We start from the raw sequence: 12,042 nt of genomic DNA on the forward strand, positions 1-12,042 counted from the left end.
GCAGATTTTATATCCTGCGTCCTCAGTGAGCAATCCACGTGTAGGTTCCATTCCTGTCGCACATAAATGACATCACAAATGACAATACAGGTAGATGGATGCAAAGGGAGGAATGGTATGCTTCAGTCTCACGGTCTAGACCACGCCCATTAAAGATTAGACACGCCCGTTCAACGCTGCATGCTGCCCGTCGCTGTGTGAGATTACTGGTCGTCGTGGTGATTCGCCACAAATGCTGCAGGGTTGGAGACCCGCCCCCTCACCGCGAGCTCCTCCGCACTGCCGCCGTGTTGACCGTCTGCCCGGCGTGCCCGCGCGACCACCTGTGTGAGGAATGTGGTGTGGAGCCACGCCCTTCCACTGCAGGCTTGGGGCTTCTGGTTGGCTGCAGTGTCATCAGCTCGGCCCCTCCTCTACCGCCCAGCAACAAAATACTCAGGAGCTCCTCGTGTAGCGGCAGACGGGCAGGAGCCAGACGGAGGGATTTCGGGCTGTGGTGACTGGTTACCTCACAGGGTGCGGAGGCGGGGGCTGTAGCGGATGATCATTCACTGGGTGCACAGAGACTGTGGTGATATCACTTACTAGCTGCTGGGGCAGATCACTTTACTTGGGAGCACAGATTCACAGGGGCTGTGGTGGCTGCTGCTTATGTCCTATCCTGAGACCCGTAGGCTGCCTGTCAGGATTCTTTTTGGTAGTCTGGACTGTTCACTCCTGGGTTGCTAAGGCTCACTGCACACTGTCACACCCTTCTGCACCACTATCTACTGAGGAGCATCTCATTGTCACAAGCCCAAATCCTCCCATCACCCAGGACTTTCATGTAACTGGCCAGGACTGTGGCTGCAACATCTTTATAGGAAGCTGGACTATCATCATCTTGAGTTATCTATCCTGGCACAGTGAGATCCCAGAGGTCCTGCACCTGGCACTGTCTCTAACCTGGGAGCCTAACATTCAGCCTTCTAATAAACTGTTATTGTGAGATCCTCACCTTCAACACTGTCACTCAGATGAGAATTCTGGAACTCTTGCAGTGACCTGGACTTGGTTATTATTCCCTATTTTGTTCTCCCTTTAATTCTCTTTAGAGCCTGACAGCAAGCTTTGGAAGTAAAATGTTTGACAAGACGCGGATCCCATTTGTGGTGCTGGACATAGTGTGCTTAGTGCTGGGTATGTGTCTCCAAAGATCAATGTCTGCATGTGTCTCCCTTTGTCACTATCCTCACCGCTCCTTTCCAGGGATTACCATGCCCAAGGCTGTAACATGATACTTCTCTGTCTTACATGTGTCATACCTGTGGCTTCTGCTTTGCATGCACTATATAGCATACTAATCTACCTAGTACCTCTACCTCCCCCCTCAATTTGATTCTTCTTTTCTTGATTTTTGTCAGGGTGAAGTATAGAAGCAAGCAGCTCTTGCTCATGCAGATTGTTGGAATGCTTTATTATAAACCAGTGGACTGGCCTTACACTTTGGTATTTGTTTGCTGGTTGTCCAATGCCTTACACTAGATGGTTACTGAGAGGTAAATAACTCCAGCTGGCATGCATAGAGATTTAATGCAAATTATATGGTGCTGGCCCAATGAGAACTGTGCCAGTTTCAAGTTTCATACAATTTGCATGCAAGCCAGAATGAATTGCTTCTCATTGACCATCTCCGTTCATGATCTGTATGAAATAAGCAGGTCAGGTGATCAGTTGGTGCATCAGACAATTCTGTTCTTTAACCTCTTTGCTGAAAATTAGTTTTATGAACTTCCTTAGCACTTTATAACTCAATATTGTCCTGAGGCTTTTCATATCATATAGATTGGAACAATCCTTTCCCATTTTTCAGTATAGGGGCTGTCTTCAAAGTATGGAATAGACATTATGGCAGCCTTGATGATGATGATGCAGATGTTAGTTGCCTTCAGAATTTGGTGAGGCTTGTATGTGGCTGGCATAGTTGTGATGTGTGTGTGTCCGGCATAGTTGTGATTCAGGGGTTTGTGATTGTTCACCTTACTATAGGTAAACCGTCTTGGATTTAGAAGCTTTGCCATTTGATATGACGTTATCCTTATGATCTCCTGCTGTCACCATCTAAAGATTGATCAAAACCAGCGTTGTTGCACCAATGGGTTTGGTGTGCAGAGACCACCCCTGGAGTCACAGGGAATCCACAGCAATCATCAAAGGTCCGCACCATCCAATATTCAAGTTTGAGATTTGAGAAAGAAGGATCGAAACGCATGTGCGTCATCATCATGCAGACCTGTTTTTACCTATGTCTTTTTTACAAGAGCTATAAATAAAGAAACTTGAATATTGGATGGTGCGGACCTTTGATGATTACCATCTAAAGATTGAAGCAGACTTTTATGCTGGGAATACACAGCTTGATATTGAGCCATTAAGATGGCTCGATAGATAATTCCGACATGTCCCATCACCGTTCGATATTTTTGCGGCTCGGTGTATCATTTAAGTGAATTGAAAAAAAAGATAAGAGTATTGAACGGGCAAAATTATCGGGCGCAGAATTGAGCAGCACAATCGACCCGTGTACTGTATTCTCATCATGTGTGCTTGGGATGGGGGTGGGTTGGATACAATTCAAGTGCCCTTCCCAACCAATGTTCAGTTCTTTTAAAGGGAACCTGAGGTGAAAGGGATATGGAGGCTGCCATATTTATTTCCTTGTAAACCATGCCAGTTGCCTGGCAACCATCTTGATCTTCTGGCATAAGTAGTGTCTGAGTTGAAACCCCTGAGCTGCTGCATGCTTGTTCGGGGTCTGGCTGGTATGGCTAAAAGCATTAGAGTTGCAGGATCAGGCGGACTGCCAGGCAACTGATATTCTTAAAAAGGAAATTAATATGGCAGCCTCCATACCCCTCTCATCTTGGGTTGCCATAGTTTTGAAAGCATTAGTGATCAACCAGGCAAATCCAACTTGGATGTTTTCTTCCCTTCAAATAAAATAAAATCCTAACATTTGTATAGTGGTTTTCATCCTGTTGGGCTCAAAGTGCTTGAGAGCTGCAGCCACTAAGGGCACACTTAAATAGGACACCCTGCGGTGTTAAGAAGTTTTGCCCAAGTACTCCTTGCTGAATAGTGCTGGCTTACTGAAGAGCCAAGATTCAAACCCTGATCTCCAATGTCTGAGTCAGAGCCCGGTACACTATTTGACACGCGATCTGTCTGACATCTGATTCTTTTTCCAATCCTACTGAGCCTGATATCTACGATTATTCTACTGGAAGAGGACGTTTCTGATTTGGCCGCGGCTCCTGTTCTGCTGCATGCAGATTTGCACCGCAGTGCGATCTGGACGGCACTCCGTTGAAAAGATAGGTGGTGTTGCCCTGTGTAGCTCGCATGCTGGAAAGCTCTGCGATTTCGGCCTGGATTCGGGTTTAGTGAAAATGGGCCCTAAGGGCTCGTTCACTCTAAGGGTATTTTTGCCCTTTTTTTAAGTGCAGGCAATTCTCAAAATCGCCCTAAAAACGCTTGTGCAATGATTCCCTGTGAGAGAGTTCACAGCTGACTGGTTTGTTTGTGATCCGCTCAGCAAAGCGGTACCTGTACCATTTTTAAAGCAATTTTTGCCTCAGTGGAAGGTATAGGAAAAAATGCAAAACGCTCACAAAATGGCTTTGTGCATCGATTTGCGTGAGCATATTTAAGAATAAATACATTGTATTTATTTTTTCCGGGTCAAAGAGTTCACTCTAGAAAGTGCTTAGAAAAGCGCTTTTACCAGAAACGCAGCGCGCAGTGAAGGGAGAGGGGGGGGGGGGGAAGCACACAAACGCAAAATGTTTGCGTTTTTGATTTAAGGTGTTAATGAGGCCCAAGAGTTTCTTGTCCTTCAGAACCTATTTTGTTTTTGGAGATGGCAATTAATTACATTAGATTTTCTCTCCCAATCCACATCTATTTTTTTTATTCTTTTTTAATCTGTTTATGCCTTCCTTTGCATAAGGAGACCTTTGGCTCCTTTCCCATCCCGTAAGCGCAGTACGGTACATGATGCTTAGCCAAGCCATGTGTGCTTTTCTCCATGGTGATGTGGGAGAGTTAGTAGCTTAGTAGTTTAATATTTCCCTGCTACAACTGCAACTGACTTGTATTCTTGTAAATTCCAGAATTTTTTTTTTCTTACTTCTTGTAATAGGCAATGACTTTGCAGGGCTTCTGGTTATGTTTCTATCTGCTTAGGAAACCTCCATGCTGCTGCGTGCTGATATCTGAGCAGGAGATGTCCGTATCAGGGGAGGTTCAGCGTTTCATGTCTCTGCATTATTAAAATCGGCACGCTGCTTCAGCATGACTGTGCATACATATTTACTTCTGCCCCCCCCCCCCCCCCCATATGTAAACTAGCAGATTTAAAAGGGCATCATGATGTACAATACATGTGTACACATACATTTAGCATGTACTGTACATTTGTCTCAGAATAAGATAAACTGTAAATGACTTTAATACCTGCTGTTAAGTGACAGCTACATAGGAATAGACCGCGCCGATCCTCTTGCCGGCAGGTTTAAACTGGTATATGTGCACACTCTGGTGGACCAAGCTGGAGCTGGTAGTCTATCTGATGCTATGTTATGCTCTGTCGTTTTGGGCATCGGGCGCCCATTTAGTTTAGTGTTGGGCACTTACAGCCTGAATCGCTATGCCATGCACAGCTGTAGAGATTCAGGAGCGTGGTGCAGAAACCTGCAGCATGCCGCCTGGATCTGCACGGGACTAATCTGGACGGCAAAGACGTTATTAAGATAACCAACGTTTCCCCGCCTCTCTCCCTTGTGGGTAAATGCAGTAGATTCGGCACTAGTGGAAACTGGCCCTGAGGCATTAGGTGGGGGTGGTTTCCTCTTTTTAGGCACTTAGAGTGGAGGGACAAGGTTAGAATAGGTGCCCGGTACAGCATATTAAAATATTGACCATTTAAATTACTGATGATTTAAAACTATTAGCGGCACAACCCAACACCCAATGATTGTGGTGGTGGCGCAATATGTACTCTACGCATCAGCTATCTGTAAAAAAACAAGCAGGTCAGTAGTGCCTGTTGCGCAAAGGACAAGCCCAAAACTGGCACAAAAAACAACAAGCAAACTGACTTTATTTGGTCCATAGGAAAACATGGGTCTGTTTTACATGCTTATTGGTCCTTGGCCATCTGATCCAGGAAACTGGTCTAACAGAGGACCTAGTGTAAAACCTTCCATGTGAAAGCACTCTCTGGCCTGGACTCTACAAAAATGTTGACCAGCTTGCCTACTCAAGTGCCACTATAAACAGTCCCTTGGTGGTCTTGCATAGAGCAAAACCCAGCCATGTGGATGCAAAGGTTAAATACAAGAAACAGTTATTTGATTATTTTGTTACTTGCTAAATGGTGTAAAAAGTTCATGAAATGATACTTGGTGTTGCATTTGTTTAAGATGGCAGGCTGTTTTATAAAGATAGTGCTTTGTGTGTTATGACATTTACGGTAATTGACTTGTATTACTAGTAGTTGAAACCTAACGATTGTCCCATTGATTTTGTATGCTCTACTGTATGCGGCGGTATCGTAGCGTTAAGCTGCTTTGCAAGTGTTTTTTTTGTTTTTTTTGTTCCGTTGTAATTTTGACTTGCAACGTCCCATTGTGAACCTAGCCTTAATGTTGTATATTTTTTTTTTCCCCTAAGTTTTTAAAATAACTCTGTCTGTAGCACTAATACAAAAGGGTAGATAGGAGACAGTCTGTGCAATGCATTTATGTACACTGAGTGACCAAAACAAATCACGAGTTTACCCATCTTTTAGTTATTGATAACAGCCAATATTTTTCTTGACATGGACTCCACAAGATGCTTGGCAGCAAAGCGGCGTAGTGATTAGCATTCTTGCCTTGCAGCGCTGGGTTTCTGGTTCAAATCCCAGCCAGGGCACTATCTGCAAGGAGATTGTATGTTCTCCCCGTGTCTGGGTAGGTTTCCCTCCATATCCCAAAAACATACAGATAAGTAAATTGGCCCTAGGCTACGATACATACACTACATGATACATACATAGACTTGTGATTATGGTAAGAATTAGATCGTGAGCCCCTCTGAGTTAACTGACAAGACAATATACTCTGCACAGCACTGCAAAAGATGTTTATGCTATATAAATACTAAATAATAATGCTGATACCTTTTGCTGAGGCGTTTTGGCCCATGCTGACATAATGGCAGCTCTAAATTGGATCAGATTGGATGGTGGTGTTTCCAAGCTTTGAAGTGCTCTTTCCACTTTGTCCCACATATTCTCAATAGGATTGAGGTCAGGGGACTGAGCTGGCCATGGAAGCTGGGTAAACTCTGATGATCCTCAAACCAATTTGAGACCAAGCACGGTGGCAAGGGCCCACATAAGGTTTTTTTTTTTTTTTCTTTTCCTTTTTTCCGGGATACCGAAGGCACTCCTGTTGGTCTCCTGCTGCTAAAGCCCATCCATTGCAAAGCCCGTCTTGTGCATTGGGATATGCTTTTTGATGCGCCTGTATTAAATTCAGAAGTAGTCGTGTTGCCCTTCTATTGCTGCAGACTATGCATGCTACTCGCCTTCCACCAGTCTTTTTCGACCAGAATAGTCACTTTTTTTTTTTTAAACTGGACAGGATAACATATCCAATGCAAGCCTATGAGAACGGACACAGTCCACTCTCACTAGGCTAGTCACCTCGGCCGCATTTCATCGCCATCATAATGTCATACTCGCGCGTCCCACCGTCTATCACTGCCGCTCGGTCCATTTTGAAGAGCCCGGAGGCCGACAGATGGGGATTCTCCATTGAACGTGTTAAACCAATAAAAATTCTCCCTATTGCTAGGCATAACTGGCCTGTTGCAGCCTATGGAGAGCCATGCTTCTGCTGGCCTCCAGGCTGTGGAAGGAACGAGCGGTGGTGGTGAGACAGGTGAGCAGCCGACGCGATCGACACGCGGAACGTGCGTAAACATCCAGATCACATTCGTGTCAAACAGATCAGTTTTTCAGAAACGCTGATCCTTCTCACACTGATCCGATCTGGAACTGGACTAGTGTGGAATGAGCCTAAGGCCCCGTTTTAAATCTAAAAGCGCAAAACACTAGCGCTTAGTGCTAGAGTTTTGCTCTAGTGATTTTACCACAATTAGCGCAGTAAAAGTCACTGGACACTTCTGGGATTGTGGTCAGTGCTTTATAAGCACTGTACTGAGATCGCTGCAAAAATGCTGCAGGTAATGCGTTTGTGATTGGAGCTAATCCCCCGGGATCAGCACCAATTGCGGCAGTAAGAACACTGCCATAGGGTAGAATAGCACTAGCGCTTTTAAAAAGCGCTAGCGCTTTGGCGATTAGCGAGAATTGCCTGATAATCGCCCTAGTGTGAATGGGCCCTCAAACTACGTACATATGCTAGATTAAAGGATACCCAAAGTGACATGTAACATGATGAGATAGACATACGTATGTACAGTGTCTAGCACACTAATAACTATGCTGTTCGTGTTTTTTTTTTTTTTTTCTCCCCTGCCTGAAAGAGTTAAATATCAGGTATGCAAGTGGCTGACTCAGAAAGGAAGTGAGTACAGTGTGACCCTCATTGATAAGAAATTTCAACTATAAAACACTTTCCTAGCAGAAAATGGCTTCTGAGAGCAGAAAAGCGATAAAAAGGGTCAATAGTTCATAGATTCTAGCTCTGGCATACTTCAATGAATGTGTCATTGAGCAAAAATAATAAAACTGTTAAAACTTAAAGTAGATTTAAACATAAAACTGGAATATCTTAAGTCATTTTTAGGAGATGGAATATAGATACAATAGTTTATTTCATTAGTTTATTTTCGCTTCGGGTGTCCTGTAAGCTGTCAAAGTGGCTGTGACTGTTTCGAGTGAGAATGAAGTGTGTGGAGAGGAGCTCACAGCGGTTTCCTGAAAATCTGCCATGCTGGATGTTTAAAAACCAAGCGACACCCATGCTAACCTAGAAATAAAAAAAAAAACAAAACGTGTATATATAAGTAGATAACTAGTTCTACTTACATAACAGACGTATTGCACTGTCCACATTATCATTCCTGTGAATTTTATAAAGGAAAAGCGGAGAATCCTATTCTAGACAGTTTCCATCTTGTTGACCTTCTGACATCATTTCCTCCCTCGCTTTTCTTCTTTTTTTTTTTTTTTTTTTTCTCCTCTTGCTAATTGTGTATTCGTTACCCACTCTCCTCCCAGAGTCTTCAGACACTCCCACCGAGGTCTATACTAGGAAGTGCACAGTCTTATGCCAGTAGGAGGGGGAAATAAAGGGAAGAGGAGGAATCTATTCTAGACAAAAAGACCCCCAGTGCTCCAATGGTATGTGATAACTCCAAACGATAGCAGCAGAAAAAGTTTTGAAAGCAGGATTAGCATCTTTATCACTTAGTACACTCAGGCCAGTTGCTGTTGAAATTAGATTTTTATGGTGACAATCACATTTTAACATTGTTCTGTCACACCTCCTGGCAGCTGCTCTGTCATGTGCCATGCGCATAGCAGCAACATACACGTCACTAACCTGCTGGCTAGTAACACGTCTCTACAGGCTCGGCTGTGAACTGCCACCCGAGAAACTGAGTCTCGATCTCTGCCTGCGACAGTCCTCATAAAAGTGTCCATGTGCTGATGTGGGAATTGACCATGTTAGGGACTATGAGTGGAGAGGGGCAATTTACAACAAGGGCAGAGGATTACATAAAGGAAGTGAGGAGAAAAGTGATCATCACACAGTGTAACTACATTTCCTATGACTATTGGGAGAGTAACAGGTTATACTGTACACATCAGCACCACAGCATGTTGGTGCTTTGTAAATCAATAATAATACTGGAGGTGATATGTCTGTCCTGTAAAGTCAGTAAATCTAGTATGTTGCATTATTGGTCAGGGCGGACCGCATAAGATTCACAGCGGTAACGTGAGACCAGTACGAGGAGCAGAAGGCTGGCATACCCTGAAGCAGCAAAAATAAACATAGCCTGCTGTTCATGTAAATACGGCTACAAAACAACCAAATGAATCTAAGCTATTTACATTAAAGAAGAAAAAACATAAAAGAAAACCAGATCATGGAAATTCCTAGCAAGGGGTATTGGGCTGAAAGAGGCAGCGTTGTGTTTACAACCTGATTATCCCTTGTCCCATAATGCTGGGAATACACGGCTCGATTCTGAGCCATTTAGATGGCTCGATAGATAATTTCCGACATGTCCGATCTCCCGCCCGATCGTTTCGCCGCGTGATTCTGCATGGAGGACAATGGGGAAAAGATAAGAAAAACGAGCGGAAGATAAGAGAATCGCCAGCAGAATCGAGTGGGCAAAAAGATCGGGCGCGGAATCGAGCGGCACAATCGAGCCGTGTGTGCCCAGCATAAGAACATGTGCCTTTTATTGGGTCCAGCTGAAGTTCAGCTAAAACCTTTTATTAGGATCAGAACAGTTTATGGGTAATTGCTGTCTATAAAAGTTAGGCTTTACTTTATTCTTAGTAAGCTTATCAGATGGTATATTGAGAACCTGTTCAGAAGGGATTTACTATGTTCTGTTGAAGAGATCCTATCCCTGTCTGCTCCTGATAATATTGCTGAAAACAATGACTGATCCTGCATTGTACTGGTATTTGAGAAGCAAATGCTTTAAAGCGGACCTGAACTTAGAACTTCCTCTCTGCTCTAAAAGATAAGCAACATCATAGTAACCTTTAAAGAAAAACAGTTTGCATCTGATACAAGTCCTGCAATAAATCTGCAGTGTCTCCTTCCTGCTTTCATGGAAGTAGACATTAACAACCTATGTTTACCAATAAGCTGCTCTGCCATGACAGAGGAGATTCCTGAGCTGACACAGGGGAGAGGTCAAATTACAACTTGTGATTACAAGATGAAGGGGAATTAGACAGGCTAACTCTCTAAATACATACAGGGTGCATTTCTCTGTTTTTCTCCTGTCCAAGAATTGAGGTTCACTTTAAGGTTTCCCTCTGTCAGGCAGGGATGCGGGAACAGCCAGAGTCAAATTGCCAATGCCTTCCTCCTCAGGTTAGTCCATTGGTCTACAGTCTACACAGTAAACTTCATATGTGCAGCACTAAGGTGTAATGGCTTGGCTGAGTCACTGGCATTGGCTTTGGAGATGCCAGTTAGCCAGAGAGCAGTAGAAGGGTTAAGAGCAGCCTGTGAGTGAATTGGCTCCAATTACAGAGCGGCCAGGTTTCCAGACTTTGCAGGTCTTTTCAAGTGTAGTGCCCTGAGGTCTTCTAAGGCTCCGGCTCTATAATTAAATCTATAAATGATTTGTGAAGGAGCATTACATTTGCACTGAGACTGCACTTGTCCAGGATGTTCCCATGTTCCTTGAGGCTGAATTTGTAGAATGTCACAGCAGTGCAGGAGGCAGACACAGGAAGACGGGCATTCAGCTCTGCCAGAGTGTAATGCGTTCAGCTCCAAATGGGACTAGTGGCAGTCACTGTCCCTCAGGAACTTTGTGAAACTTCACAGAAAGGAAATGGTGCTGCCTTCTTGTTGCCATTTGGTAGAACTCTGCAGCCTATGATGTGTGTAAAGCTATGTACACACTCTGCATTACACTCTGCTGAGCTGGCCATTAAAGTGAACCTACACCAGGCCTAGTCAATGTTTACACGGCCTGGGCCGCATTGTGCGGACCATGGGCCATATTCTTAAAATTCCACTCCTCCCTCCCTGTAAAATTGCATGTGGGGAATTTGAAACTCCCCTCGCTCACAGAACTCCTGCATTGTCTCCATGGCAACAGGAGTCACATGATGTGATGTCAGAGCATGCCAGCGTATTACACGCTGGCGCTTCCTGAAGTCGTCATGTAACGTCCTGTTGCCATGGAGACACGATGCAGGAGTTCTGGGAGCGAGGTGAGTTTCAAATTTCCTGCTGCCCATGTGCATTTATACATCCGGGGAGGTTTGGGAGGGGGGGTTTCCTGGGGTGTGGAGTAAAGGAGGGGAATCCAGCTGCCTATCGGCCCGTTACCAGGTTAACACCCGTGTTACTATAGCAATGCTTGTGTCAAGCACAGTAACGCATACCGCTAATTTAATGGGTGGTATTCTTCCAACGTTATTGCTTATAAGATTGCAACAACCTTTTTCCAGCGTCTAGCGCATCAGACCATATATGTTGCATGTGACTCCACGTTGCTATGTTCACACATCTATGGGTGAGGAGATGGGAGCTGCTTGTGTATCTAAGGATGGACAGTGGCATAACTACCAAGCCATGGGACCCAGTGCAAATGTTACACTCCCCAGTCCCTTCCCCAGGCATTGTATGTAATAATCACAATGCAGATCACCAGCTTTCAAAGGGCAGCTACTGCGTCACAGCGGTGTACACAGAGGGAAAGGAATGCTTTGTTAATGATTAGCACTATTCAAATCACATATAGAGGTTATTATATATAATTTTTTTAAGACATATAGAGGTTATTTTAAGTGCTACAGCACCAATAAAGAGGCAATGTAGCGACTGGAGAAGGGCTCTATGTGGGCCGCTCAGGTCCAGGGGTCCTGGTGCAGTCATACCTCTATATCCCCTATTGTCGTGCCACTGGGGCTGAAGACCTCACATATTTTACTATATGGCCCAGTGATTTGTAGGTATGACTTGGCTCTGTTTTGAGATGTACAGTGCTCTGTGTTTCATCCACAAAAGTGTATGGTGGTACACTGCAGCACATTAGTGTGACTATCAGATGCTGCTGTCTCTGATGACCTTGCACGTTAAAGTAAACATAAAGTAAGAAAAAATGCCCATTTACTTACCTGGGGCTTCTTCCAGCCCCCTGAAGTTTTCCTGGTCCCTCCCCGTCAATTTTATGCTCAGCTGTTCCTCAAGTGTCCCCATCTTGAGTTTTTACTTGTTTTCTCCTAGGAGATATTTTTAAATATCACCTAGGAGAAAACTCAAGTGAAAAAGTGAATTG

General features: G+C 44.3%; 1 protein-coding gene across 2 annotated transcripts in view; it reads left to right on the forward strand.

Moving 5' to 3' along the window:
* Positions 1-202: 202 nt before the first annotated feature.
* Positions 203-12,042, forward strand: part of PLPP1 (phospholipid phosphatase 1) — a 147,457-nt gene continuing 135,617 nt past the window's right edge. The window contains exon 1 of one of the 2 annotated variants that reach the window (XM_068249226.1): positions 203-1,179. In XM_068249226.1, the coding sequence (XP_068105327.1) occupies positions 1,122-1,179 (58 nt within the window). In that variant the 5' untranslated portion in view covers positions 203-1,121. The remainder of the gene's footprint in view (positions 1,180-12,042) is intronic. The other variant, XM_068249235.1, reaches the window with a different exon arrangement.

Source organism: Hyperolius riggenbachi, chromosome 1 (assembly GCF_040937935.1).
Source record: "Hyperolius riggenbachi isolate aHypRig1 chromosome 1, aHypRig1.pri, whole genome shotgun sequence".
In the NCBI taxonomy this organism is placed as follows: domain Eukaryota; kingdom Metazoa; phylum Chordata; class Amphibia; order Anura; family Hyperoliidae; genus Hyperolius; species Hyperolius riggenbachi.